The 27,983-nt window shown below is 38.7% G+C and overlaps 1 protein-coding gene across 1 annotated transcript; it reads left to right on the top strand.

Moving 5' to 3' along the window:
• Nucleotides 1-507: 507 nt before the first annotated feature.
• On the top strand, nt 508-14,657 carry gxylt1b (glucoside xylosyltransferase 1b). Its single transcript, XM_088347146.1, has 7 exons — nt 508-701; nt 3,132-3,333; nt 3,420-3,551; nt 4,856-5,107; nt 5,974-6,097; nt 7,432-7,604; nt 12,931-14,657. Exons 1-7 carry the CDS (start codon nt 520-522, stop codon nt 13,105-13,107), a joined length of 1,242 nt encoding a protein of 413 aa, XP_088203272.1. The 5' UTR covers nt 508-519; the 3' UTR covers nt 13,108-14,657.
• The last annotated feature ends 13,326 nt before the right edge of the window (nt 14,658-27,983 follow it).

Genomic DNA, 27,983 nt, shown 5'->3' on the forward strand with positions numbered 1-27,983 from the left:
GCAATGTTCACACATATTTAATGGAGAAAACTTTCAACTCTTCAAGAACACATCAAATGATGCCACCTAAAAAGTAAGGGTGACTTTCCTAAAAGCACTGCAGCCATTGTCACGAGTGGTTCTTTTCAGTGGTAAATTCAAATAAAAGCTGACTGAGGGGGGTGCATCAGCTTCACTTTGGTAAAACCACCCTTCCCCCGTTTAGGATTTTGACCTCTTGAAACTGTTGGGGACCCTCATAAATTACGAATAGCGGTCAAAACCCGGAAACAAGTTTACCCTAAAAAAATAAAGTTTTAAACAATTTGAGGCATAAATATTTCAAAGGTGAAAGTGTTCTGTAGCTTACCACAAATGTCTTCAAAATTACTGTTTTGGCACACAGTGTATCTTTCTTTTATCAAAGTTTTAAGCAATATAAAACAACACAATATTTATTCATGTAAATCAAACCGGAAATAACTAAACGGTTACCGCTAGCTTTATAAGATCACAGCCCCGGTACCAAGTAAGTGCACAATGCAGGGGTTTTTTCGTGCTTTGTTAATGTGCATGGTGATTGTAGTGTTTTGTGCATTTTACGTTTCTAAAACACTCTTTAACACGAATATAAAGAGCGTTTACGTCGCACCAAAGGCTCCAGAACCAAGAAAAGGGGACACGGACAAACTGGAGCCACAGACATCACGCCGGAAAAACAGGTGATGAATTGATGTGTTTCAACCTTTTTTGAGCCAAGGCACACTTCTTTTTATTAAAAATCTTAAAGCCCACAGTCCTTCGAATATTTAATAATAGTAATAGTAATAATATCAATATGTCATTGTTGTCTTTAGTTTTTGACTAAATTGACAGTATAGTTTTATTAATGTATTGTGCTTACCATGGCTCAGGAGGTAAAACAGGTTATTATTCATTGCGGTGTATACTATGCTGGAATTTTCGTTTTGTTTTTTAGAAACTCATAACAAACACAACAAAACTAATCGACCAGATGACTTATTTTACTACAATCTTTGATTCATTTTAAATGATAGAATAAAACAAATCCGCAAAATTTCAATTATTTAATGTATTTTTGTAAATTTTCTGTCCAAACTTACACATTTATCAAAAAGAAGAAAGGGCTTAGTGGAAGGGATTTAGAGCAGGTTGGACTTCCTTATTTTAAAGCTCCTCTTCTTCTTTTATTTGCAAATTCAAAATCAATTGATGTCTCCTCTCCCTATTTTGAATGTCTACTAAAGTTTTAACTTATCATATTTATTTCAAATGTATTTCCCTGTACTGCCTCATGAGCATATGATTAGTATACAAAAGGAATGGAAAATAGTAATCGGCTGCTACCTACTAATATGGATGAATGTTACTCGGTTAATGACTGCAAAGATAAAATTAAGCAATTTCTCACAGCACACTACACTAGTTCTCACAAGACGCTTAGTGGGCCCCGGCACACAGGTTGATAAAACACTTAATAATTATTCGATCACGTGAGATTTGGGTGTAACATTATTTGGTTGATAAATTCCTGCATAGTAAAACTTGGCACAGCTGTCAACCTCAAATGTTTAAAAATTCCAAAAGTTGACTTAAAAAAACTATTTTTACCCCCAAGATCCTATTTTTGTGGGGAGGATTGTTTAGAAATAATTGTCAACACAACAGTCTTACCTTAAAAAGTCAGACGCTTGAATGTCATTCTGCAAAAAAAAATAAAAAAAAATAAAAATAAGGTACAGTACGAAATAAATGCACACTTTTGTCTTCGGTCTATTTGATTATTAAAAATTATTAAAAAATACAAATATTGCAACATCAGCCAATAAAACAGGTGTATCCAACATGGTGCCTGCAGGTTCTGAAAATCTTTGTGGGTCATTGTGAATTTTCTGTGAAATTTGATTTCTAACCGGGCTGATATTTAGTGGTTTGACTGAGCCCATTTTGACCTCTAAGAATTGAAACCTTGGGTTGCATAATCATACCATTGTCGTAACATGTTTTCGGAATGCATATAGATAGATAGCTACTCTATTCATCCCTATTGGGAAAATCACATTTCCAGCAGTATTCTTGTGTTAAAAAATAAAATAAGAGATATAGAATACAAAAATACCCAATATAACGTGTGGAATAAAGAGCATTTAAGTAGTGTTGCGGAAAATAGACACTGTAAAAAAAATAGGGTTACATGCAAATGTGGGGTTGGGGTTTAATGTTGGCTTTTACTCTCCCGGGTCGAGTTAAAGAGCCTCATGGCATGAGGGAGAAATGATCTCCTCACTCTGTCCGTGGACCAGGTCTTTGACAGCAGTCTGTCGCTGAAGCTGCTCTTCTGTCTGGAGATGATGCTGTGTAGTGGATGTAGGGATTCGTCCATGATTGACAGCAGCTTGTTCAGTGCCCATCCCTCAGCTACAGTTGTCAGGCTGTCCAGCTCTGTGTCCACAAGAGAGCCCGCCTTCCTCACCAGTTTAATAAGACGAGAGGCATTCTTATTCTTAGTGCTTCCTCCCCAACACAATGCATATCAACCTGGTAGCCCTTCGTGTAGCTATCAGCTTCAAAAGTGTTGGAGACCCCTGCAATAAAACATGGATCTAAACAAGAATACAAAATATCCTAAACAAACTTAAAAGATGAATCAGTGGCAGATGTTTTTACAGTTGGATTTTAATCACCAAGGTCAAATTTATATCCGCAAGGACCTTTTGCAGACACTGCCCACAAAAGTGTGTGAAACACTAACAAATCCAAAGTGAAGGCAGACTTTCTTTTGAATAAAATATTCACCCAGAACCAATGAGATGAAGAACTAACATCCGTACAGATTTAATTTACACAATAAAAGAGTTAAAGCTGAAAGTCAGAGACATGCTGTGGCACTCGTCTCAAGTTCTGAAGGACTGAACAATGCGTATGTCTTAAGTAACAGCAGTAACATCATCAAGTTGTCTCTTAAAGGCACAGCATGTTTGAGAGCAGGGATATCCACATTAGACAAATATTGTATGCTACATGAAAATGTTATATCTTATTTTGAAATTTTTTAGCAAAAAAACATATAATATATGAAATGGTAGAAGTTGGAAAATATGAGATAAAATAAATGTTTCAATTCCACTCAGGTACATCATGCATGAAAGGACCCAGGCTGAGGCAAGCAACCAAAGCAGTCCTGGACCTCTCATGCACTTAGCAGTGGTGGCCTGCGGTGATAGGCTGGAGGAAGCTGTCACCATGGTGAAGTCTGCAGTGCTTTTTAGCATCAAGTGCCTTCAGCTGCATATTTTTGCTGAAGACCAGCTTCACGCCAGACTCACAAAAGCAGTTAGTTATCACTGTGTCATCTAAACACAACGATAACAAATGGTTTGCTTTCTAGAATGATCAATTATCCATTTTCTGTGTTCTAGTTCGAATCTTGGCCTGCTTTCATTCGCTCCCGTTTCCACTACACAATTTACCCAATACACTTTCCCAACCAAAATGCGGCAGAGTCGGAAAAACTTTTCAAACCCTGTGCGTCTCAAAGACTCTTTCTACCTGTGAGTAACAAATACCTCCACTACCTCAATACAGTCATGCCTCTAAATACGAGCACCTCTAGGCACAATAATGTCTATATGAGAGATGTATTTGGAACAAAAGCCATACATAACAAACAAAGGAAAATCCAAGTTGTGAGCATTTCCAGAGGCTACCACTGGAGACCCCTTGAACCAAATTGTGAGGTATTTTCTGAGACAATTAAGAATGTTTTCAAATGAAACAAACCAGCAAATCATAGAATAACATGAGCATGATGTTTGTGTGAGTGATCTACTTAACCAGTTTGATTGGTCAATATTTTCTATTTGTACACAAATGCATTGTTTTTTAAGCCATGGCACATCTTTCATTGAACAATCCCACAAAACACCGCCATTTGGTGCAGTTTCATCTCCTGTAAAAGTAAATCCAAATGAAATATAGTTTTCACTAGACAGCATGGGCACACAAAAAGGATAGTGTGCCGGGTCACAATGGTTTAAAGATGATGTGCTATTGAAACAGAAATATGTCATCGAGGCTATAAAACCAACCAGGGGCCTAACTTTTCTTCCAAGCGAACCATGATTCATGAGGAGATGGAAATACTTTTGTTATTGCTTTAAGGGAACGGAGCGAGCACAACATATCGTCATGGAAAGCAGGAGTCGCTTTCTATCCACTAAGACCTACAACTTAAGACCGCGTCAGTAAAGGGGGTGTCATCGTTGGATAAAACCAGAATGGACTTCAAGCCCAGCCATGGCTGGTTTGAGAAATTCAAGAGGCAGACTTGCATACAAGCAGTGAAGCAGTGAGTTCAGATAACAAAGTCACACTCTAAATAATAACCAGACATGGAAATCATTCTCCTTCAGGAATATCACTGTTTTGAAGTCAAAAAAGCTGACCTAGGTGAGCTGTAAAGAAGGAAAGGATGTTTTGATTTGAGGGGTAGGGAGATTAGCTATTTTGAGATTTCCCAAAGTGAATTGGGCATTTGAGGTGATGTGTTTTAATTAAAATCAGTGTAGTTTGTGCGCACAGGAGTGCTATATTTATTCGTGTGCAGCGCACACTCAAATGTATCTCATTATCACTTTATTTTTATTCACGGTACCAGAGATGAAAGGGAATGGAGGAAACAAACCCGTTTCAAAAGATATAAGAAAAAACACAAAAACCTTTGGGAGGCCAGAATTTATTAATCTGTTTTTACTTGTTTTATATCAGGAAAATCTGCCTGGAACAAATTAAGCTTGTATGTAGAGGCACTACTGTATTGATACGTTTTAGAATGATTCTTTGTTTTTGTGCGCAGCTTATCCTTAAGGACGTGGAATGTTTAATCTACGTTGATTCAGACGTCCTCTTCCTGCAGCCTGTCGACTACTTGTGGGTTCTTCTTTCTCATTTCAATTCGGTGCAGCTGGCCGCTATGGCCTTAGAGCATGAGGAGCCGCACATTGCTTGGTACAGTCGTTTTGCCCGGCATCCTTTTTATGGGAGTACAGGGATCAACTCGGGGGTCGTCCTAATGAATCTTACAAGAATGAGGAGTGGGTTTTTCAAGGTAAGATTGCATGCTGTTGTAATACTTCTAACGTCCACAAGGTGTCCGTCATGTACCGCATTTGCCTGTAAAGCAGGGGTCCCTCAAACCTTTACCTGTGAGGATCACTTAACTTTTCCGTTGTCTGATGAAGGGGCCAGTATCAATTTGTTTCAGAAAAATTGTTCTACTTTTTCCTGAAAGCCACAATTAAATAATCTTTCTGGATTCTTCACAGAACACAATAAACAATAACACTATTTCTGAAATACCGAAAAATAATCAACTAACACTCTGTGGGTCCATAGGGAAAAAAAGTCCATGAATCATAAAGTCCAAATCAGCTAAGTCACCAGAGCCCTGGACCACCAGTGGTATAGAATAGATTGCTTGCGAAAAGGCAGTTGATTTGATCTCATCGTCACTCTATATTTAGTCATGACAATTTTGTTGTGTGTTTCACATGTTGCAATGACAATTCTGTCCTATACTTCTAAGCATTGCAAATGACAAATTTATCTTCACTGCAACATGTGAAATGCACAACAAAATTAACATTTGTCTCTGGTAATATGGCTTGAGAGAGAGTGATAAAGAGGTATTACCCAATGTTTTTTCATCTGTCATCTGTATCGCTGGTAGTCGAATCCCATTACAGACAAAAAATGCGGACTGGTCTTTGATGTCTTTTTAGCTAATAAAAAAGTGTATCAAAGGAATACAATACATGGTAAAAATAAACAAATTTAAATGCTCTCTGGTATTGTTTAGGGGGCCGGACTAGATGCATAGGTGGGCTGTATCGGGCCCGCGGGCCGTTGTTTGGGGACCTCGACTGTACAATCTGTTTTTTATATTAAAAAAGTATTTATTTTTTTCCCTGACAGAATGATATGACCTCCTCGGGGCTCAAATGGGATGAGCTTTTGATGCCACTTCTGCAAAAATACAAACTTAACATCACCTGGGGAGACCAGGATCTTTTAAATATAATTTTCCACTACAACCCCGGTTAGTATCTAGGCTTACTATACAGTACATTACCTGTTTATAGGAATGCATTTTTCCAAAATGTCCACTAGATAGCACTACGATTTCATTTATTTTACACTGGCCTGAGAACACTCATTTGAATTTTCTACCAGAGGTTAATATTGGGTCTAAAAAATCCAGCCCGTGCCTGACCAATTACCTTGATTTGCAGGACAGAGCCCGATGCGAACCCGTAATCTCATATTTTATTTGTTAGGACTCAGGAGGAGGAGAGGTCATTTAATAAAAATTAAAGCCTGTCTTTTGTAAACAAAATCTAAGTCAAACAATCCTGTATAAACATTTACATGTTTTATGTTTCTGTGTCTGCAGTTTTCTATCATTGATGGATTTTTTTAAAAAGGTTGACAGGAACATTTTAAGGCTGTCAGTCATGTTGACGGGTTGAAAATAGGGCCATAAACGACAGCACCAATTCAAGTGCCCGTCAATCTTTTCCATTCACCTCATTTTTCAAGGCCTGCAGAAAATGTAGAGGTCTGTCGCTTTATAGGCATAGGACACATCAAAATAAAGCTTGAACCATCTTCTTTCATTAAAAAAAGTATGCTTCTAACTTTTACAATTGTGTAGTAAACAGTTGAACATTGCTAAAGTTCTTGAAAATACTCGTTTCCAAGAAAACATCCGAAAGGCTTTTTGTGAAAGGTAGCAAATTCAAGCAGAACTTTGGTGCTTTTTATAAATATAAATTCATAATGCCACCGATATCTACACATTTCTTTACATAAATACAAAAGCCTTTGCTTGCAAAATGACAATTTATCACAAGAACACTAAACTTATACATGAACAATGCATGGACTTTGCAGGAACTTTTCAGCCCCAGATGATTCCAGTGATGTGATCACAAGATTCGGGTGGTCATTCATAGTGGTATCACGCGTGTCGTCGTGATTTTGCATAATTGTAGGATAAATAATGTAAAAGTAGAAAAGGACTGTTTGGAATACAGTCCAAATGCCAACCCAAACCTTAATGACAATGAAAAGGGAAGAGTTTATTCGAGAGCATTGAAGAATTTCCCTTACTTGCTCAAGCAATAAAAGGAGCTGCAATGATGATTTCAGCCAGAAAATTTTATTAGCATGTAGAATATTTTGAAAGTTGAATACACCACCTTTTAAAGTTAAAATAATGTACACATATTTATTTTTAAAAATTCCGCGAGAGAGACGCTCATTCCTCCCCGAACGTAATGAATGACATTCTGGGCCCGACTTAATTTGGTTCAGGCTCCAACTTTAGCTTGGGCGTAAGATCGTACCTCTGCTTTCTATGTTTATGTCCAGAACTTTTACTGGAGATTCCGTGCCACTGGAATTACCGTTCAGATCATTGCATGTACGGCAGCAACTGCGCCTCAGCCGAAGACAACGGGATCTTCATCCTGCATGGAAACAGAGGCGTGTACCACGACCACAAGCAGCCAGCCTTCAGATTAGTCTATGAAGCCATACGAAAGGTGAATGAGTGCCAGTTGGTCCTTTTAATCTTTTGTCGTCATCCCCCCCCCAAAATGGAATTCAATTTTTTTTCTGTAGCAAATACAGAGACTGTGTTTGAGAAGGTAATTTCCTTCCCACATGATGTTTATTGGCTGTTTACCAGCTGTGTAGTAATATTGACAACCGGGCTGGCATTTACTTAATAATGCCATCCCTGCGAATCTCATTAGCTTTCTATTAACCATTGCCTTCTACGACGGAATTTCGAAAATCATCTAATTTGTTTAGAACAGTGCTTTTTCGATACAAGTACCCCAGGGGGTAATTTAGGCAACTTCAAGGGGTACTTGAGATGTTAATATAGATCTTAAAATGCAGCAGCAATGCGAAATCATAGAACTTGTTTTCCCTCTACTTAAAACATACAAAACTAAAACAAATAATGTTGTCTCATTAGCAGATCAATTTGCTCATTTTGGGTTATTTATCAGGGGGATTTAAATTGAACATATTCAGATTCAGATCTACTTTATTGTCATTCTAGTACACGTGTATACAGAACGAAATGTCGATACATCTGACCCGCACAGTTTCCTTGAATGTACAGATATAAATAAAATGTTGTATTGAGTTGGAGTATTGAGTACTAATAATATACTAAATAATTATGGCTATGTATAGTATTTTACAGTAGCGCAAATAGTGCAAGAGGAGCAGCTAACCAGATGTGCAAAATGGGCAGTCAGGTAAACAAGTCAGGTAAACAGTAACAATAACACTGTAACAATAACGCAGGTAAGTACAATAGTGCAGAGAAGAAACAATACAACAGTGGTCTCCAACGTGGTGCCTACAGGCACCAGGTATCCCCATAAGACCACCTGAGTAGCCTGCGAACTAGTTCTAAAAATACACCATGGGTCATTGTGATTTTCTTGGAAGTATGCTAAGCCTTGGTTTTCCGATAATAATTTTGAAAAAAATAACATTTGGGAAAAATTGACAGACAAGCAGTTAAATACACTCAGGAAAGTGAGGGGTAAGAGTGTGTAGATGAAGAAAAGCCAAGTAGACTACTGGGCTTACAATAGTTGGGAACAGTGATGTACGGTGAGCTTTGTATTTGGTAAGGCACACTCATATTTACAGATAAAGAACCATAATTTTATATATGATATATACAGTGTTCTCGTTTTGACCATCTCAGTGAATGGGCCATCCAACACGTCCGGCTCCGTCTCATCAAGGTCGTCATTAATCGAGTCGCTGTTGTTGTATGGCAGTTCGGGGACAATTCCCGTCTTCCTGAAAGCTTGGACCACAGTTGAGACTGAGATTACATCTTTTCATAAACTGAAAGCACCAAGAAGGACCACCTCTGAATTCTTTAATGTTAAGTTCCTGTGCCAGCGCTGTTGCCTTCATTCGAATAGTGATTGTACTGACACTTCTACTTGGTGCTCTTTGTTCAACAACCCACTGTTCAAGTGTGTCCTCTAACTGTGGCCATCTCGCTTTATTGCCACGGAAACTTTGTTTAGTCTTCTTTACTTGGCGCAGCTCATTCTCATGCTTCCTCCACTTCCGCACCATCGATTCATTAATGTTAAACTCTCTTGCTGCTGCTCTATTTCCGTGTTCTACTGCGTGACTGATCGCCTTGAGTTTAAACTGCGTTGTAAGCGTGTCTCTTAATAGGAGCCATTTCAGGGTCTTTATACAAACGCACAAATAAAAGAGAATCGTTGTTTAATATTTCCCAGTATGCACAGCGCACTTCTTCTTCTACGCGAAAAATGAAGTCTGTGGCTGCTTACCGTAAGTTGCGAGACCTGTCGCGGCTCAATATTGATCCATATACCTGTATAAGGCGCACCGGATTGTAAGGCGCAGAGTCAGCTTTTTAAAAAAAAAAAAACAGATTTTAGGTGCGCCTTATAGTGCGGAAAATACGGTATTTCAGCAACATTATTTTGTATAATTTACAAAATTGTTGTGAACTGAAAAATCTTAAAGAGATAACTGATTTGTATTACCAATAAACTGTGATGATTAAAACTGAATGAATATACATATTTATATTACATATTGGTCGCCGATTTACAATTTCAACCTCGATAACACTAAATTTCGGGGACCCATAGATCTCTGTTGGGACCCATAGATTTTTGAGCATGCGAGTCCCCGGGACCCATTACTTTTCAGAGGTAAAATGAACACTGTATATATATATTTATATATATATATATATATATATATATATATATATATATATATATATATGTAGCTTGCTGTCTCAATCAAATTATGATCACACAAACTCCTCAAGCACAAAAAGGTTGCAATGTAATGCGACAATTCAGTGATTTTGAAAAATAAAATCCAAAATGTATCAATTTAAATGAAAAAGACCTCTAGCACTGAATAAAAACATCAGTTTAATATTTTTAATTGTACATTTCCATGATAACAGATGAGGCTGTTGGGGAACCCTTTTAGAGAAATGTATTACAGTGGGACCACACTACTTCGCGGTTCCACTTTCGTGGGTTCAGAGCTTCGCCGGTATAAAAAAAAAATAAAAATAAAATAAAATAATTAAAAAAGAAAAAGTTTTTAAATTTTCTTTTTTTTAAGCATTTTTGAAGGGGCGTCGCTACTTCGCGGATTTTCACTTTTTGCGGGTGGTTTTGGTCCCCATTAACCGCGATAATCGAGGGATTACTGTTTAAGCGTATTAACTAAAAACGGCTAACAGTGATTTAGTGGTTTATGCTTATGTCTATTGGAAACAATCCTGTTTTAAAACATTTCCAAATCATTACAAAATCAACCTTAGCATTAAATGTAGCCATTTCCCCTTCTAGCACAAGTGTGCTTGAGAAGAAAATAAAAAAAAACACACGCTTCTTTCTCTGACGGGTTGTCGAGATGGTGAGTAAATGAGACGACCTCTAATTCCTTTTTTATTTCCTCCGAGCACTGTAAAAGCTCCCTCATTACCCGGAACTTTCTGGAGTCGCTCCTCGTTATCGCAGGACGGCAAATGGGGAGAAGTCTCCCTGCACGCGCCCTGCGGATTAACTTTTTAATTTATCCGTGTGAGAGATATCTGCCACAGCAAAGCTTCCTGAAGCTCCACTTAACACTGCCTTTTGTAGTGCGTGTGGGATTTGCATGGTCTGAGGTCACAATATGTTAAAGAAATTATCCCATAGCAAAGTCATTTAAACATGCACAGGAAGTTAAGATAAATTAATGTATTTTTCCCGCTTTGAACCAAAGCGGTCAATTTTGCGAAATACCGTAAATTACGGAATAAAAGCCACTACTTTTTAGACATTACAAAAACTGGGGCTTACAATACGATGCGGCTTCTTTTATTTTCGCAAGATGGATAGTTGTGCTCTTCCCGCAACCAGGCAGTCAGACTTTTTAATAAAACAAAGCATAATGATTTCTGCCAAGTGCTCTGAATGTCTAAGTGATGCTTTGAATGTCACATTTAATGAAGCTGGGGTATACAGCTGCACTCTTGCACTATTGTATAATACTTTACTTAGCCATAATTATTTAGTATATTATTAGTACTTCAATACTCCAACTCAATACAACATTTATTTATATCATTCAAGGAAACTGTGCGGGTCAGATGTATAGACATTTCGTTCTGTATACACGTGTACTAGAATGACAATAAAGTATATCTGAATCTGAATTATTTATAACTTTGTTCGGAAGCCAAGCACCTCGTCATCTAATTAGTGATGCGTATGAATGGATGAACGAAAATAAAACATTCTTTATATGGAGAAGACTGCAATCTTGACAGAATAGGCGGGGAAATGTCTGATACAAAAAAGTATTGAATTTTGCCGCGATCAAGACACTCGTTTGTAGACTGCGGGCGCAGCTGTCAAGCTACATTATATTTTCTAAATGTAAAGTTATATCTATCTCATCTATCTATCTATCTATCTATCTATCTATCTATCTATCTATCTATCTATCTATCTATCTATCCATCTATCTAATCTAAATGTGTCTATCTTAATCAAATTTATTTAATTCTAATCTACTTTATAAAAATTTATTTGTGTGTGTGTGTTTGTATGTGACTTATAGGCTCAGAAACAGCTGGCCTGATTTTTGTGAAAATTTACACAGTTGTACTTTGAGCCTTTGTGAGTGTCTTTAGCCTCTTTTGGTGTCAAGACACCCAAAGTAAATACCAAAAAAATCCATAAACGTCTGCTCTTATGGAGTCTCTCCAACCTTCTTGTGGCAAAATCAGGTACTGCAGCTCCTGACCGACAATCACTCCAAGCAGCCGAATTCTGTGTTCTTCCGGGCCGGGCCATTTTTATTGTATAAATTAAATTGGCATTAACATATATGCGTGACTGCGCCAAAACATTATCAAAACAATACTCAATGTACTTTACTGACTAAAATGCAGCAGCTCGATTCGATATTTTTAAATAGTAGTATCAATACTTGGTCTTGTCTCTATCACTTTGTCATGTGCCAAAGGGAGGGCTTAAAGAGGTTAAAGGTGCAGTCCGGGATGTGAAATAATAATCTCTGCCGCCATCTTGTGGCTGAAAGTCACGATCACAGCCTCAGTTAGATCATTCATGAGTACATGCATATCTTCAACGCGCTTGAATAAACAATTGTTTTTTTCTCATCTTTTTGTGTTTGGACTGTATTTGAACAGTTCTTTTCTTACTTTCACCATTTTCTTGCTATACTAACAAAAGACTGCAATGACAAGCATACAGTCGCTCCAAAAAATCCCCAGTCCCAACCCTCCTTTTCCTAATGTATTGCGAGTCACGAAACAGCATTGGTAAAAGTAAGATTAAAGCCGGTTGGCGTGATGGAGAAAAATTCTAAAGGCTGTTTGATCTCAGTTGGGCAGTGTTAACACTTCCTTAATAAAGAAATTTTTGTTCTTTCAACTTTTTAAGGAAATCTCAAATGACGCACTCTCCCTTTAAGGTCATGCGACTCATCATGTGACTACATAAAAAAACTCGAATCGGGCTTCTGAATTTTAGTTAGTGCAGCACATCTTTTTTTTTGAGAATGTTTTTTTAGAATTCATGCATAAATACTAATCCCAATTTAATTAATATAGACTGCTGCACTAATCGATTGAGATCGACAGCGACCAACACAGTCTGCAAACGAGAGTCTCAATAGTGGCACAATGTTTTACGTTTCTTTACTAGAAATTTCCCCGCAAATTTTTTTAAATGTAAGAAACTGACATTTTTATAGCTGTATTTTAGATGACCTAATCTGCATAAAAAGTCAGATTTATTCATTTTGTTTCAGTACTCGTTTGCGGCCGACCCTGCGGCATCCCTGTTGGCCCACCTGGAGAAGGAATTGCTGAAGACGACACACACTTATTGTGGAAAATCTCACGCCGTGTTCACCAAGGGGCTGCTGCAAGGCCTCGCCGGCATTCATAGGAAGCATGCCTGCAGACACTGGCAGATCATACATTAAACGGTGTTCGTATGGGAGCTTGAAATCCTTGAAAGGACTTGAATTGATAGTGTTGTGTTTTCAAGGGTTGGAAAGTGCCTGAATTTTAGGTGAGTGCTTGAAATTGTTGCTGTTTGACAACATGTTTGCTCAAAATGACGCCTACACCGCTCTCTGGTGGTTTCACTTTGCCATTGTTTTTCTTCGTCCCTCAGGATTAACGGCAGCATGGCATTGTCCTATGAAGCGTCATCGCCCCTTATGGGCTGCGCCCAAGAGGACATGTACATGCTATGAAATGAGTATTGATGAAAGAATTAAGAACAACTTATAGGCTATACAAAAAATTAAGTTTGCGTTTTCCAGTGGTAAATTGTAATGGGATGAACTTCCTGCTGCTGAAAATGTTAGCTCAGCCATGTCCAGAGTTCGGCCCAGGGGCCAGTTATGGCCCATGATCACATTTTCACTGGCCCGCGGCCTCTGTTATAAAATTACTAATCTGTGGCCTGCCAATAATGTTGACCGCAGTATGAAAACATTTGTACAAAAAAAAATAAAGAATCACCACTTCACCAGATGATAGCAGAAGCCTTTTGGCAACCTTGCCTTAGGCTTTCTGTGAGAATTTTAGTGCATCCCAATTCTGACATTGCGACTGTAAATTGAAAAAGGAAAATTGTACGGCTAATGAGATGAGATGAGATAATATCAAGAGGCACTTCCAGATGAAACATGCTGTTTACAAAAAGCTAACTGGAAATGAATGCTGTAAAAAGGGGAAGCAACTGGAGGCTGTTCTTGTCACTGCAGCGCTTTTTCATAGTAGGCAATTGATAATGTTACAAAGGTGAGCTACAAGGTCGCGGCACTGAACGCCAAGCACCGCAAAAGGGTGAATTTACTAAAGACTGGTAGAAGAATGCCAGGCTGAATGCATGGCCCTCACGCATCTTCAGCTTACTAAATTCGTCCCGCTTCCCCAAAACTCTGGACACCCCTGTGTAATTGACATATTAGTCATTTTAAGATTTTCTCAAAATTATTTACACGTATTGTTCAGATCCACAAATAAAGTCGTGAATAACTCTATAAATCATGTCTTGACAAATGCAAACGCAAGATGTCAAATGCAGATGTATTTGTGGATCTGGAAAATACACGTTTCACACCGGATTTTTAATGCTACTGTAGAAATTAAAATGTTGGCTTTGAAAGTCCTTAAAATTTTCTTGATTATGGCCATGAAAAAGGTGTACGAACCCTGATTAAACTTCTAAAAGATGCATGTCATGAGATTGTTCTCACATTTGTATTCTTATTTTTAACCCGAACTTCTATTTTTTTAATACATCTAACTGGAAAAACCTCAAAGAGGAAGTACTCACTTTCCATATTGGAGATTTTTTTAACTGTATCACGTTTTTTGAATAACGTCACTACTCTCAGTTTTGTCTTTTTGTAATGTGTGTTTTGTAGATTTTTTTCAAGAACATATGTACAATATAGTTGCAATTTTATATTGAACTAATGCTGCACACTCTTTGAACCAAAGTTGAACTGTCATAGATCTTGATATGTGGTCGAAAAATAAAAAAACAACAACTTATACTTGAATGAATAGTGTCTTTTTGGACGTTTTTGACCCTTGAAAGCAGGATCTACCAGTACTTTCCATGAGTGGGGTTGAAAATTAGTGGGGGAAAACACTAATTACATCATGTCATGAACATGTTTTATGAGAAATACCTGCAATATGACAATAGTACATATACTTTTATTCATAAAGATTTTGAAGATTAACAACCCAATGGCTCATTTTTGGCCCCACCTTATCATACAAGGGTTAAATGGACTGGGTGATGGTTTACAAGTACAGTACATGTCAAATAAAGCACAGACACTACAGCTTATCCAAATGATCAAATACATTTTTTGAAATTCCATGAATTCTGTCAGGACCGAAAACAGAAACAGGACCCACTCGGGTAACGTTACTCACAGTTTTATTGGAAAGAAGGGAAAGGATAGCACACACGATCTGGAGATCGCTGGTCCTGGGGAGCAGGTTGCTCAGACGCGGAAGTGGCATTTCCGTGGCGAGCGATGGCGGTGTCGGGAACGGAAAAAAACAGGTCAGCAGCCGAAATAGAAGAGCAAAAACGTGATCGGAAACAAGTCAAAAGCCAGGTGAGAAGAGGAGAGGTGAGGTGGTCAAGAACAAAAACAGGTCCTTATTCGGGACGGTAGAACAGACGTGGTCGAGATCAAAACAGGTCGTAGCGGGAGACAAACAGGTGCAAAAACACGGGATAGGCGAAAAAGGTCTTGCCTTGTAAAAACAGATTCACAGACGGACCGACAAAAGGGGACTGACAGGAGAGAGTTTAAATACCGACAGGGAGCCAATCTGTCAACAAGGGCGCCATGGCAACTGTGATACACACGGGCGCGGCCAATTGGGCGCCATGGCAACCATGAATTCCATATTCATTAATGGTCATTTAAAATGTAGTATTTAAGATTTAAATCGTCATATCGATATCCATATTCAAATCTTGAGAACTAAAATCAATACTGATACCACATATTTATACCTTTAGTACGTACAACTCAGTTCATTCCGCAATAGATATAAAGAATTCTATTTTTTGTTAATTATGCGTTTATAGTATTATATACCAATTGACCTTTCATTTCGGGGTCGGATCGCAGCATTGGTATAGCGGTCGTCTTGGGATCAAGAAGTCGCAGGTTCGATTACTAGCTGTTATATGTTGAAGTGTCCTTAGGCAAGACACCGAATCCCTAATGCCCCCGATATCAGGTAGTTGCCTTCCATGGCTGACGCTGCTACAGGTAAGTTGGTGTGTAAAAGGGAAAGGTGTGAAGCACATGGTGAAGGGCTTTGGGAGGTCTTCATTGACTTGAAAAGCGCTATATAAATGCAGACCAGACCATTTCAGTTTCCGAACTAGCCACCAGAAAGAAAACGATACTGTTATCTGCTATCATTGATAGTACTAATAGTTTAAAATTAGCCGGTATCAGCCTTTACAGGAATTAATACTTGTCCATCCTAAAAAAAAAATACAAAATCTTAGTGATAGGCAGTATTTTTCAAATCCAGATTTCGCTTTTACCCAAAGAATAAATCCTCAATTGATGTCCCTTTAAAAGAACTTTGAAAACTGGTACATTTCACAGCTGATGTCTGTACAATTAGACACATATTTAAATACTTCAAATATTACCACAGCTTGAAGAAAAAAAAATCATATACCTGTCAACAGATAAGATTTGAACTATTTAATGCATATTTTGGGGGTAAAATAATTCATTACAGTCCAATTAAATAATGAAAATGATTTTCAGTGATCATTCAAATTCATAGCCTACTGTCCAATTTTCTTGCTCTTAAACATGTGCCTTTAAAATACAACTTGATAATGTAACTAACTGTTCCTTTAGTACGTTACTAAACTGTTTAGTTTAGACATTGTTCAGTCTTGAGGAAGTCATGACATCAGTGACTTGTGTCTCAGACTATTCGCTTTAAAAAGACATTGTGTATTACCAACTACTTTTGGTAAAAAAACAATACTGATTTGAATAATATCCATCCATTTGTTTTCTGATTGGCTTATCTCACTGCAAATCTTTGTCAAGATGCCTATGGTTAGCTCATCACCATTTTGTATGAGTTCCGATGGGATGTTGTCGTTCCTGGAGACCATTCTTGAGTGAGATTATTGCTGTCTTTAATTCTTCTCTGAGAATAGGGAAGTCGTTACTTACTCCTGGGCAGGAATTCTTGAGGAACACTGGGTATCCCTGTGTCAGGTGGTTATAAAGTTTAAAGCAATATTCTGTCCACCTATTCATGATCTATTTCTCTTCAGTTAGCTAATTCCCTGCCTCATCCTCAATGCTGCTGACTTTTTCCTGCTTGGTATATGTGAGGTCTTTTACAACCTGGAAGGCTTTCTTGTTGAGGCACTCTTCTTACTCCGAGCATTGGTCTCCGATCCATTTCTCCTTTGCCTCTGTGAAGCTTTTTCTAATTTTCTTGTTGGCTGCTTTATACTTGGATGCTCTTCAGGGCTGTTTCTCTTCCCCTTTAGTTCTCTCATCGTGTCACACTGTTGGAGAATTTCATTTGTAACCCACGGCTTTGTCTTCTTCCTGTGTTTTCCTACAGTTTATTTAGCTACTTCAGTCATCCTCTCTGAGAATTTGGTGGTCAGGGTTTCGACATCTTCGTCCAAAGTGAGGGAAGGAGCAACCCTGGAAGCTCTCGGCCACCTGTGGGTCTTTCAATCGCTGAACTCTTAACTTGGAAAAAAAAACGGTGTTCTCCTAGTTCGCTGTGTCAGTTTGAATTTGTTAGCATCTAATGCAATCAGTCCTTGCAGAAATAATTCTGCCAAGTTGACTAAAATATTTTATCTAAAAAAAAATCCTGTTAGAAAAAACCCACATCCCCCAAAATGAGGGTTTAAGCTCAATTTTTCACATTTTATTCACTTAGGGTTGACAGGTACCACAAGCTTCTTTGCCACTTCCCTCCACAAGGCAATAGACCACAGATGTCAAACAAGAAAAGCACAAGAGAAAAATCAGCTGCAAATATGACGACTTAATGTTGACAAATCCAGACAACTCACAAAGTAACTTAAGCTATATTACTTTCTCTCTCTCTCATTTTCACTCTCTCTTTCTGACTCTCTTTCTGCCTTTTTTTCTCTTTCTCTTTTCTCTCTCTCTCTTTGTCTTTTTTACTCTCGATTTATTCCTCTCTCTTTCTGTCTCTCCCTTTCTCTTTCACTTTCCTCTGTTTCACTCTTTCTCTCTGTCACCCTCTCTTCTCTCTTTCACTATCTTTCTCTGTCTCACTTTCTCTCTCTTTCTTTAATTATCTCCCTTGTTTTTCTCTCTCTCTCTCTTTTTGTTCTTTCTCTTTCACTCTTTTGGTCCTTTTTCTCTCTCCTTTTTCCCTTTCTGCCTTTCTTACGTTTTCTATCATTTTTTCTGTCTGATTCTCTCTCTCTTTTACTCTCTCTTGTTCGCTTATCTTGTTCTCTCTTACTATATCTCTTCTTTGTTCTCTTTCTTTCTGCCTTTTCCCCTTTCTCTTGTTATTTCTCTTTCTCTGTTCTCTCCCCTCCTCTCTCTTTCTGTAAAGTCTTCTTTCTGTCTATTGTTTTCCCTTTCTTTCTTTCTCTCTCACTTTCTCTCTCTATCTCTGCTTAATCTAACTGTTTGGCCCCCATGAGAGTTTTTCTCTTACACAATGTGGCCCGCGAGATAAAATGAGTTTGACATCCCTGCAATGGACAGACAAGCATCTAATGGAGACAGATGTGGCGCTCGTGCAACGGATCGATGCGCTTGTCAATAACCCAAAAGCAAACCAGCTTGCGCTGTTTCGCTGTTGTGTAGCCGAGCTTGGAGGTGCTCATAAAGTATAAGTGATGGCCCAATAACACAAGCCGATAGCCACGCTACAGTGTAACAATGACTAGGGGGAATGATTTTATGTTTTTTCCCATTAGGAGCTGGATACAGGCATCTGCGAATGGCTCCCGGGCACGCCGTTGCAATGTTTTAGAAATAGGTGCCATTCATCATCATGTATCTATAAGAAGAGCTTATAAATTAACTGTATTGAGCTGTGCTTTGAAGGGAAGCACAGACAATGGCTTGAATGACAATAAAATTCAATATTATGCACCCTGGCAAGGTTTTTCGTTCGAGATGTAACCCCCTGTTAAAAATCGAGTTCAAAATCTTATTTATAAATCCTGATTTGTGTGTACAGTATTTGTGTTGGATGTGGCTTATAGGCTCCAAAATGGGCTGAACTGATTTTCATGAAAATTCTTAAGGGGTAATTTAGTCCTCTGGAAGTGTTTTAAGCTAGGTTTTGTGTCAAGGTACCCCCAATAAATAGCAACACATTTGGTAAACATGTGCCTTTGTCGTGTAAACCTAAGTTCCCTACAAGGCAGCCTGTACTGGGTTTGCTAACAGGCCCTTTCCTATGAGCGAAGTTGTGAACAACCGTTACTTCCCAGTACACAACCTGCAATCAATTGGCTTTTGGGAATGGTCCTACCTTAAGGCCAATTTGTTAATTACCCAGAGATCTGTATTTAAGGACAGCTGCCAAGAGAGAAGAGGAGATCACCAGGCTGGGAAAGAGAGAGCACCAGTGACACCTAAACTCTGGGATAAGAGGCTAATGGATTCACTTTTTTGACAATTGATCACGATTTTAATAAGCTAGGGTTTCTAAGTGCATTCATTGTGCAGTGCTACATACAGTGCCTAGCAAAAGTATCGGCGCCTCAAGAACTTTATTATTTTGCCACATTTTAGGCTTCAAAGCTAAAAAACTTCAAAATATTTTCTAGAAGTCAACAACAAGTGAGATACAATCGTGTAGTGGAACCAAAATATTTCAACATTTTATAATTTATTTCTAACACAAAAACTCAAAAAGTAGGTGTTGCAAACATATTGTTCTCTCAGCTTAGATAACTCATTCCAGAAGTTCCTTGGTGACTTCTGAATGATCCAATGTTAACCTAAATGACTAATAATGACAGACAGAGTGGTAATTAGTCTCAATTTAAATGCACCTGCTCTGTGATGGGCTCAGATGTCTGTAAAAGAAGGTACCAAAGAACTGAGAGCATTATGAAGACCAAATATCAACCCCAGGCAGGTCCAGCATAAAGTTATGAAAGGTTCAAAGCAGCAATGGACTATGCAACAACCAGACTCAGTATCAGGTCAACAACACTCATAAGCTATTCTATAAAAGTGCGTTATAAGTCTAGATTTAAACGCTTCCACTGAGGTTGCAGATCGAATATCAGACGGCATTGCATTCCACAGCACAAAGGGCATAAACCTGCGGATTTCTTTTTGGCTCTTGGAATTTCTAATAAACCAGTGTTTTCCGAGCGGGAATATAGGGGGACATTACAAAAATAGGAGTGGGTAGGTCCATGCAACTTTTTGTATGATACCAGCAGAACCTTAAAAATCACATCTTAAACTGCCAGGGAGCCAGGGCAGGTCGGCTGAAATTGAGGTAATGTGATCAAACTTTCTTGTAACGGTGGTCTGCGCACCCCTTTGAGACTTTTTCGTATTAAGGGCTGTACAAATAAACATGACTTGAGTTGAGATGATGATTTCGCAACATTTACACATCTTCCCGAAACAGAAAGTGCATAAAACTACTGCAAACCTACACAGACTTGACTGTCCTACTAAACCTTTAGCCCAAATAGGAGAAAACTAATCAGAGAAGCAACCTATAGCAAACTATAAGCACACACAGCTTAGGTGGAACAATCTATGTATATGACAACTATTAGTCGTACGCTGCATAAATCTGCCTTTTATGGAAGAGTGGCAAGAGAAAGCCCTTTCTGAAAGAATACCATAAAAAGGCCAGTTTGGCATCATTAAGAGGCCACTTGGGAAACACAAATAACATGTGGAACAAGGTGCTCTCATCAGATGAGAACAAAATGTAACTTTTTGGGCATAATTCAAAGCCTTATGCTTGGCATAGGAATAAGACTGCACATCACCCTAGAATCACCATCCCCACTGTCAAACATGGTGATGGCAGCATCATGCTTTAGGGTTACTCATCTTCAGGAGGGAATAGAAAAATATTTAGAGTTGATATGAAGATGAATGGAGCCTAATACAGGGCGATACTGGCAGAAAATCTGTTGGAGTCTGCAAGAGACATGAGTATAGGGTGCAGGTTCACCTTCAAACAGGACAACGACCCTAAACATAAAGCATGATCTACAAAGGAATGGTGTAAAACTAACACTACAGAGATTTTAGCATGGCTAAGCCACAGTCCAAACCTCTATCCGATTGAGCATTTGTAGAAAGATTTGAAAAATGCCGTTCGCAAACGATCACATCAAATCTTAAGGAACTTGAACTGTTTTGTAAGGGAGGATGGGCAAATGTTTCTGCTGTGAGACACACCCAAAAAGGAAGGTGGTACAAAGTACTAACTCAAAGGAGGGCAATATTTTTGCAAGGCTTACCTTTCAATTTTTGTGTTTGTTAAATGTTGCATACATTTGGTTCAACTTCACGATTGTGTCTCACATGTTGTTTCCTAGAAAATACAGCATTTGGAGTCTTTATCTTTAAGTTTGAAATCTGAAATATGGCAATATGTCGAAATGTTTTTGGGGGTCCAATACCTTTGCAAGGTACTGTATTCTGTGTTTCAAATCACAGTGAAACTATAAATATTTTCTTGTTCCCCAATATATTGAGAAACCTCAACAGAATACAATCGTGGAGAGAAAATTGAGACAGAAAAACGAAGAGCCTCAAGGTGAAGTTGTTCATTTTCTCGGTATTGAGATGGTTTAAAAAATGGAAAGACAGGCAGAATGAGTGCACTTAGGAAGGACAGTGAAAGGCTCGATCGAGTGTGTTTTGATGGAGGTTGCGGGGGAGCCAAGACAAAGTCTGTCACAAACAGGGCAGCAAATAGGCCATCTTTTAGATGTTGTGCTCGCAAAATGGTTTCATCAAAAGTAAATAGCACTCGAGTTTTTACAGATGGAGACTTGGCCATTTTCTATGAAACACTTGTTTTACGATATATTGGAATATCTCTTCAGTACTATACTACACCAAAGCAATGTATGTTATTTTAGGCATTTAACTATTCCCTCCTTTCATTGCCGGGACAAAGTCGCAACTTGAGTTGATAATTGAAATGAAAACATAAAATAAAGGCAGAGAGGAAAATGACGATGCAAAACCCATCCAGAAATCTTGGACACAAAGAGTACCTTTAAAGCCCCAGTGCGTCGTATTCGACCTCTAGATGGCACTGTATCGTCTAATACGAACGAAAACCAGTCCCACAGAGCTCAATGTAGCAGCAAGTTGCCAGACTAATAAGATGGCAACTTAGGAAGGGATTCCACTATGTAAAAGAAATACAACTTGATATAAAAATGAACATTGGTATGATAGTTCAAGGCAGCACGGCTTCTGAGTGGTTAGCGCGTCGACAGCACAGTTCTGAGATCACGGGATCAAATCCTCCAGTGTGGAGTTTGAATGTTCTCCCCGTGCTTGTGTGGGTTTACTCCGGGGACTCCGGTTTTCCTCCCACAGTCCAAAGTGTCCCTAGGAATGAATGAGCGAGTGATTTGTCTGTCCCTGTGTGCCCTGCGACTGTCTAGCAACCAGTTTAGGGTGTCCCCGGCCCACTGCCCGAAGATGGCTGGGATGGGCTCCAGCAACCCCGTGACCCTACTGAGGATAAGCGGTGCAGATAATGGATGGATGGATGATATTTCGAGTATTTTTCCATCGTGTTTTTTACTGAATGAAAGTTTTTTTGTACTACTTATTGTCACTGTACTTATTACACATTGTCCCTTTAACCCTTGGATGCATAAGCGCGGTCAAAAATGACCCCACGGGTTGTTATTCTTCAAAAGCTGTAACATTGTAATTTTTTTCATAAAACATGTGTATAACATGATGCAATTAGTATTTGTAACCCCCACCCCCTTAATTTACGCCCCACTCATGGAAATGTGTATGTACTGGTAGGTCATAGATAGATAGATAGATAGATAGATACTTTGTTCATCCCCGAAGGGAAATTCACATTTCCAGCAGCATCCCTGAGCTGAGAACAATCGAGAACAATCGAAAATAACACGGGAGCTGCTGGAGTGGCTGCCATTCGTGACGGCGCCGGAAGAAAAGATTCAATTTGAATCATGTACAAACAAACAAACAATTGAATCATGTACAAACAAACAAACAAAATATTCATGTTTCAATAAGTGGAGTGTTAATAAAATGGGGGGAAAATAATTTCATGCATCCACGGGTTGAAGAGAAGCCAAAAAACAACTAAATATCCCACCGAATTGCACTTGGTTTGTATTGTTTAGGTACTTCTAGCCGTAAAACCCCTTAAACAATTATCATTTAAATAATAAGAACAAATACATAAACTAAATAAAATACCTAAACTATCATATGGGGGATTCTGTTTGTGGCAACATTTCATTACAGCATTTTTCTCTGAAGTCTGGAAATTTAGATAAAGAGTACTTCAAATATTCACTTCAAACCTAAATAAAATGCATTTTAAATATTATTTTTTATCCTAAATAACCCTTTGGTGACACGCGTGCTCAATTTTTGTTTGTCCGCAGTGCAATGTAATGAACTTCCCCAAGAGGTGTAGGCCATACAATTATTATTTTTTTTTTTTTAATGATTTATACTGATGTGCTAATGTGGTATGTGATACTGTATTACATTAATTCCCAGCAAAATTGGCAAAAAATGATGGACTAGGAGCGGCATATATATTCACAATATTTTAGAATAAGAAATACAGATTTTCCTTTCTGTTATCGTCCATTCCCCCCTTTTATTCCACCCTTTATTGTCTGTTCACCTGAGTTTGGCCAAATCAAAAAAAAAATAAAAATAAAAAAATAACAAAACAATTTAATACTATTTTTTGCGATGAGGTGAAGTGAGGAACATTAAAGGCTCACATAGATGCACGTTTTAAAAAATACCTGGTTTTTCATGATATCCGTAATTATGGGTTTAAAAAAATATATATATTTTATAACACGGAAGTTTACTAACCTGTACTATAGAGGGCTCCGAGCTTACAAATTACAAAAGTATGGAAGCCTACGACAGATTTGTGTCTGGTTGGGTTCGGGATGTGTCTGTGCACACAGTATTTAACCTAGCCATACTTGAATGGTGTCGACAGATGTACATGAAGTACACATGTTCCATAACCTTTTTAAAATTTATTTCTACATCATAAATAATTCAATTTACCTGTCAGAAAGTGGTCAGAACAAACACGAACACAGTCAAGCTTTGGCAAATTCGACCGGTTGATAGCTGCCAGCCACATTCGTCTTCGCCGTTCACTTTTCTCCTGAGCTTCAATCCCCTGATCGTAAACACACTTCGGAAGTCTAAAGAAGCCCTTCCCACCCTTTTCCCCTCAGCCAAAAATAACGCACGTATTCGGCATTACAATGTAGAATCTAACTGGTTCGCTGAACAATAAGAATGAAGTGAAAAGCTTTGTTGACTTCCAAAATGCCCGCAAGCAATGCATTGTGGGTAATCTTAGGACCTCGAAGCACTCTATACTATACTGTTGAATGTTTCGTTACAGTTACAAAATTAAAACATCTTGTTATCGCTCAAGGGACATACTATTTATTTAAAAAAGTAATTATTAATTAATTTTTACATGTTTAACTAGCAGCACGGCTGCGCAGTGGGTAGCGCGTTTGCGGCACAGTTCTGAGGTCATGAGATCGAACCTTCCTGTGTGGAGTTTGTATGTTCTCCCCATGCTTGCGTGGGTTTCCTACCACATTCCAAAATTATGCAGTCCAGGTTAATTGGCCGGTCCAGATTGTCTCTACGTGTGAATGAGCGAGTGAGTTATCTGTCTCTGTGTACCCTGCGACTGGCTGGCAACCGGCTCAAGGTGTCCCTGCCATCTCCCTGAAGATAGCTGAGATGGGCTCCAGCACCCCCGCAACCCTACTGAGGATATGCGGTGCAGATAATGAATGGATAGATGAATGTTTAACTAATTGTGGTTCACAGTGTAAATGTCCCTAACAGAGTGGAAAACAGTTGAAGAAAACAAGTAATAATTATAGTTGTATCCATCCCTGAGCTCGACCACTATGATTTTCTTTGTGCTAAACATATTAGTGTTGTAATAAAATCATAAAAACATGGAACGTAGGATGTTTTTTTTTTTTTTTTTTTTTTTAAATCATGACACCAAAATGTTGCTGCAAACAAAGAATCACCCTCATTTAAAGAGAAGACAGAAAACAACTGTACACCCAACCGAATCGCAGCTGGTTTGAAGGGACAGTCTGTATTATTTAAAGCCTCCTAGTGGTAAAACTCCTCAAACAATATTGATTTAAACACTAAAAAAAATACCTCAACTAACTAATATATCCAAATTAGGGGTGTCCAAACTTGTGAGGGCATTCTTTAAACAGTCTCTTATAAATTTACCCTTCCCTTCGACATCAGCATCGCCACCTCGTAGCTCCCCTTTGTAGCATTTTCATTTGACTCGCTGTTAAAACAGATTACAGTTGCTTCACCTTTTCACTATGTTCGTTAGCTTTTTGTCGTAAGCATATTCCGTTTGGCAGTGCCTCTTGATATTATATTCTCTGAAAAATAGCAGCTGACCCTTGAAAAATTAATTACGGATTTCGGTTAAAAAGTAATGCACTTTTCACTTGTCCTGCAAGCGCTGACCCTCATAGTCAACTTTCCCTTTTTTATTTTCAGTTGCCATATTGGAAATGGGGTAGGCTAAAATTCTCACAGAGAGCCAAGGGCACGGTTTCAGAAAGACTACTGGTATAATCTGGTGAAATGGTGATTTTTATTGAATACTGCTGTCAACATTACTGGCGGGCCACATACACCCCTCCCCTTCTCTCTGTCTCTCTCTTTCTCTCTTTCTCTTTCTCTCTCTCTCTCTCACTCACTTTCTCACTGTAACCCTCTCAATCTCACCGTCACTCTCTCTCTCTTGCTCTCGCTCTGTCTGTCTCTCTCTCACTCTCACTCTCACTCTCACTCTCACTCTCACTGTCACTGTCACTCTCACTCTCACTCTCACTCTCACTCTCACTCTCACTCTCACTCTCACCTCACTCTCACTCCTCTCTATCCCTCTCTCTTCCTTCTTCCCCTCTCTCTTTCTCTCTCGCTCTCACCACACACACACACACACACACACACACACACACACACACACACACACACACACACACACACACACACACACACACACACACACTTTTTCATTCAGTAAGTCGGCAAGTCCGGTCAAATGAAGGCCGCCAAAATAAAACAAAAAGTGCTACTTTGCAGATTTTCACTTTTCGTTGATGGTTTTGGTCCCCATTAAACAAAAACCGAGGGATCTCTAAACCTAAAAATCTGAAAACATACCTTTATTGTTTTTTTTTTTAAAATAAACTCCAATGAAATTGGATGACGTTACCAACACAGCTGGTAGCTCAGGATCCTCATGGTGTTTTTGTACACTTGCTCTTGCATTTCACAACAGGGGGGGATTTACATGTTGTAATAGGGTCTATATATCACAGCTGTCTGTGTGATGCGGCAGAACCTAACAACAATCCCCCCGCCTCCTCTTCATTCAAATGTGTGCACGTTTGATGTCCGGCAAGATGGAATGTGACATCTGTGCTCAGCTTGGTCACATCAAGAGTGCACAGATTGCTTTATTTACTTCACAGCTTGTGCACTCTGCCTGCTTGACAGCCTGCAAATTCCACTTGGACCAAAGGCAGCGGATTTCTAACCAATTTTTGGAATTAGGGAGCCACCTCAAAGGAATGTCTTTTTTAGGGGTAAGGGGTTGGTTTGTACTACAATACAGCGGTACCTCTACTTACAAATTTGATTTGTTCAGGGAGTAGCTTCGTAACCTGAAATCTTTGTAAGAGCCGCATTTTGAATATAAATGTAAATGCGCTAATCTGTGCCCTGCGACTGGCCAGTTCAGGGTGTCCCCTGCCCACTGCCCGAAGACAGCTGGGATGGACTACAGCACCCCTGCAACCCTACTGAGGATAAGCGGTGCAGATAATGGATGGATGAATGGATGGATGCCTTAATCTGTTTCAAGCCCTTTAAAATTACTGGATAATTTTTTAATAAATCAAGAGCTTCAGGACATAAAATTAATATGTTAAAATTGGATTACTTCACAATAAACAGAAAACAAGAGGCATGTAATGTAAAAAAAAAAAGAATAAAGGAAATAATAAAAATATTCTTTCACCTTATTGCCTCGCGTTTCTTGGATTTTCTTACACTCATTGTGAAGACGCTCTGCTGGAGTAATTGGAAATGTTGAGGGGCAGTAATAAGATTGAGCCAATACATTTTTTGATGGTGTTTAACTTTTGTATCCTCTTTTTACCATTGAGTCTAAGTCTTTTGGGATAAAGGCACAGATACGTGTCTCTAATTCCCAATTTTATTTAAGGTATTTTTTTGAAAATCAATTCATCATCTCCAAAACATAAAAACATAGAACCAAACACCTATTTTGGGAAATGTTTATCTTAAAAAACAAATATATTTGCGATTTACTCAAAATCTAAAAATAATTGGGACAAGCAAGATTCGCAAAAGTAAATCACAGATTTATGATATTTGTGGCTCTGCAAAATACTTAATATCGTCCCCCGATCGACCCCCGATCAACCTAAGGGCGGTTGTGTGAGAGAGAAAAAATTTAAACCCAGTGCTTATTTTAAATTAGTTGATGCTTTTTTGTTGGGGGTCGCTTTGATCAAAGTCCTGCTGACAGAGAATGAAAGAAAGAAACAAGCAAAGAGAGAGAGAGAGAGAGAGAGAGAGAGAGAGAGAGAGGAAGAAAGAGTGAGAAAGAGAACAAATTGAAACCCAGTTTGTATTTCAAATTGGTAAATGTTTTTTCTGGGGGGTGCTGTGGCAGCATGACGAAGGCGCAAGACACAAATTCTTCTCAGCGAGATGCAGGGGAACGCAGAGCAGGTGCCAACTCACAATACAGGAATGAAAGACGCTTTAATATGAATTGACAATTTGGCTTTGGAGATCTTAAGTCAATAGATGCTGGCCGATTGACGTGTATCCTAGCTGCCCCACCCACCACTACTCCCTCTCTTGCAGTGAAGGCAGCCCAGCAAGAGTGATTTGCAAGAGTGATGCCGTTGGTGCAGGAAGCATTCCTTGTTTTTTTTTTAATCTTTTTT

The sequence above is a fragment of the Urocampus carinirostris genome, chromosome 11, assembly GCF_059441175.1.
Source record: "Urocampus carinirostris isolate Australia breed hairy pipefish chromosome 11, RoL_Ucar_1.0, whole genome shotgun sequence".
NCBI classification, from domain to species: Eukaryota; Metazoa; Chordata; class Actinopteri; order Syngnathiformes; family Syngnathidae; genus Urocampus; species Urocampus carinirostris.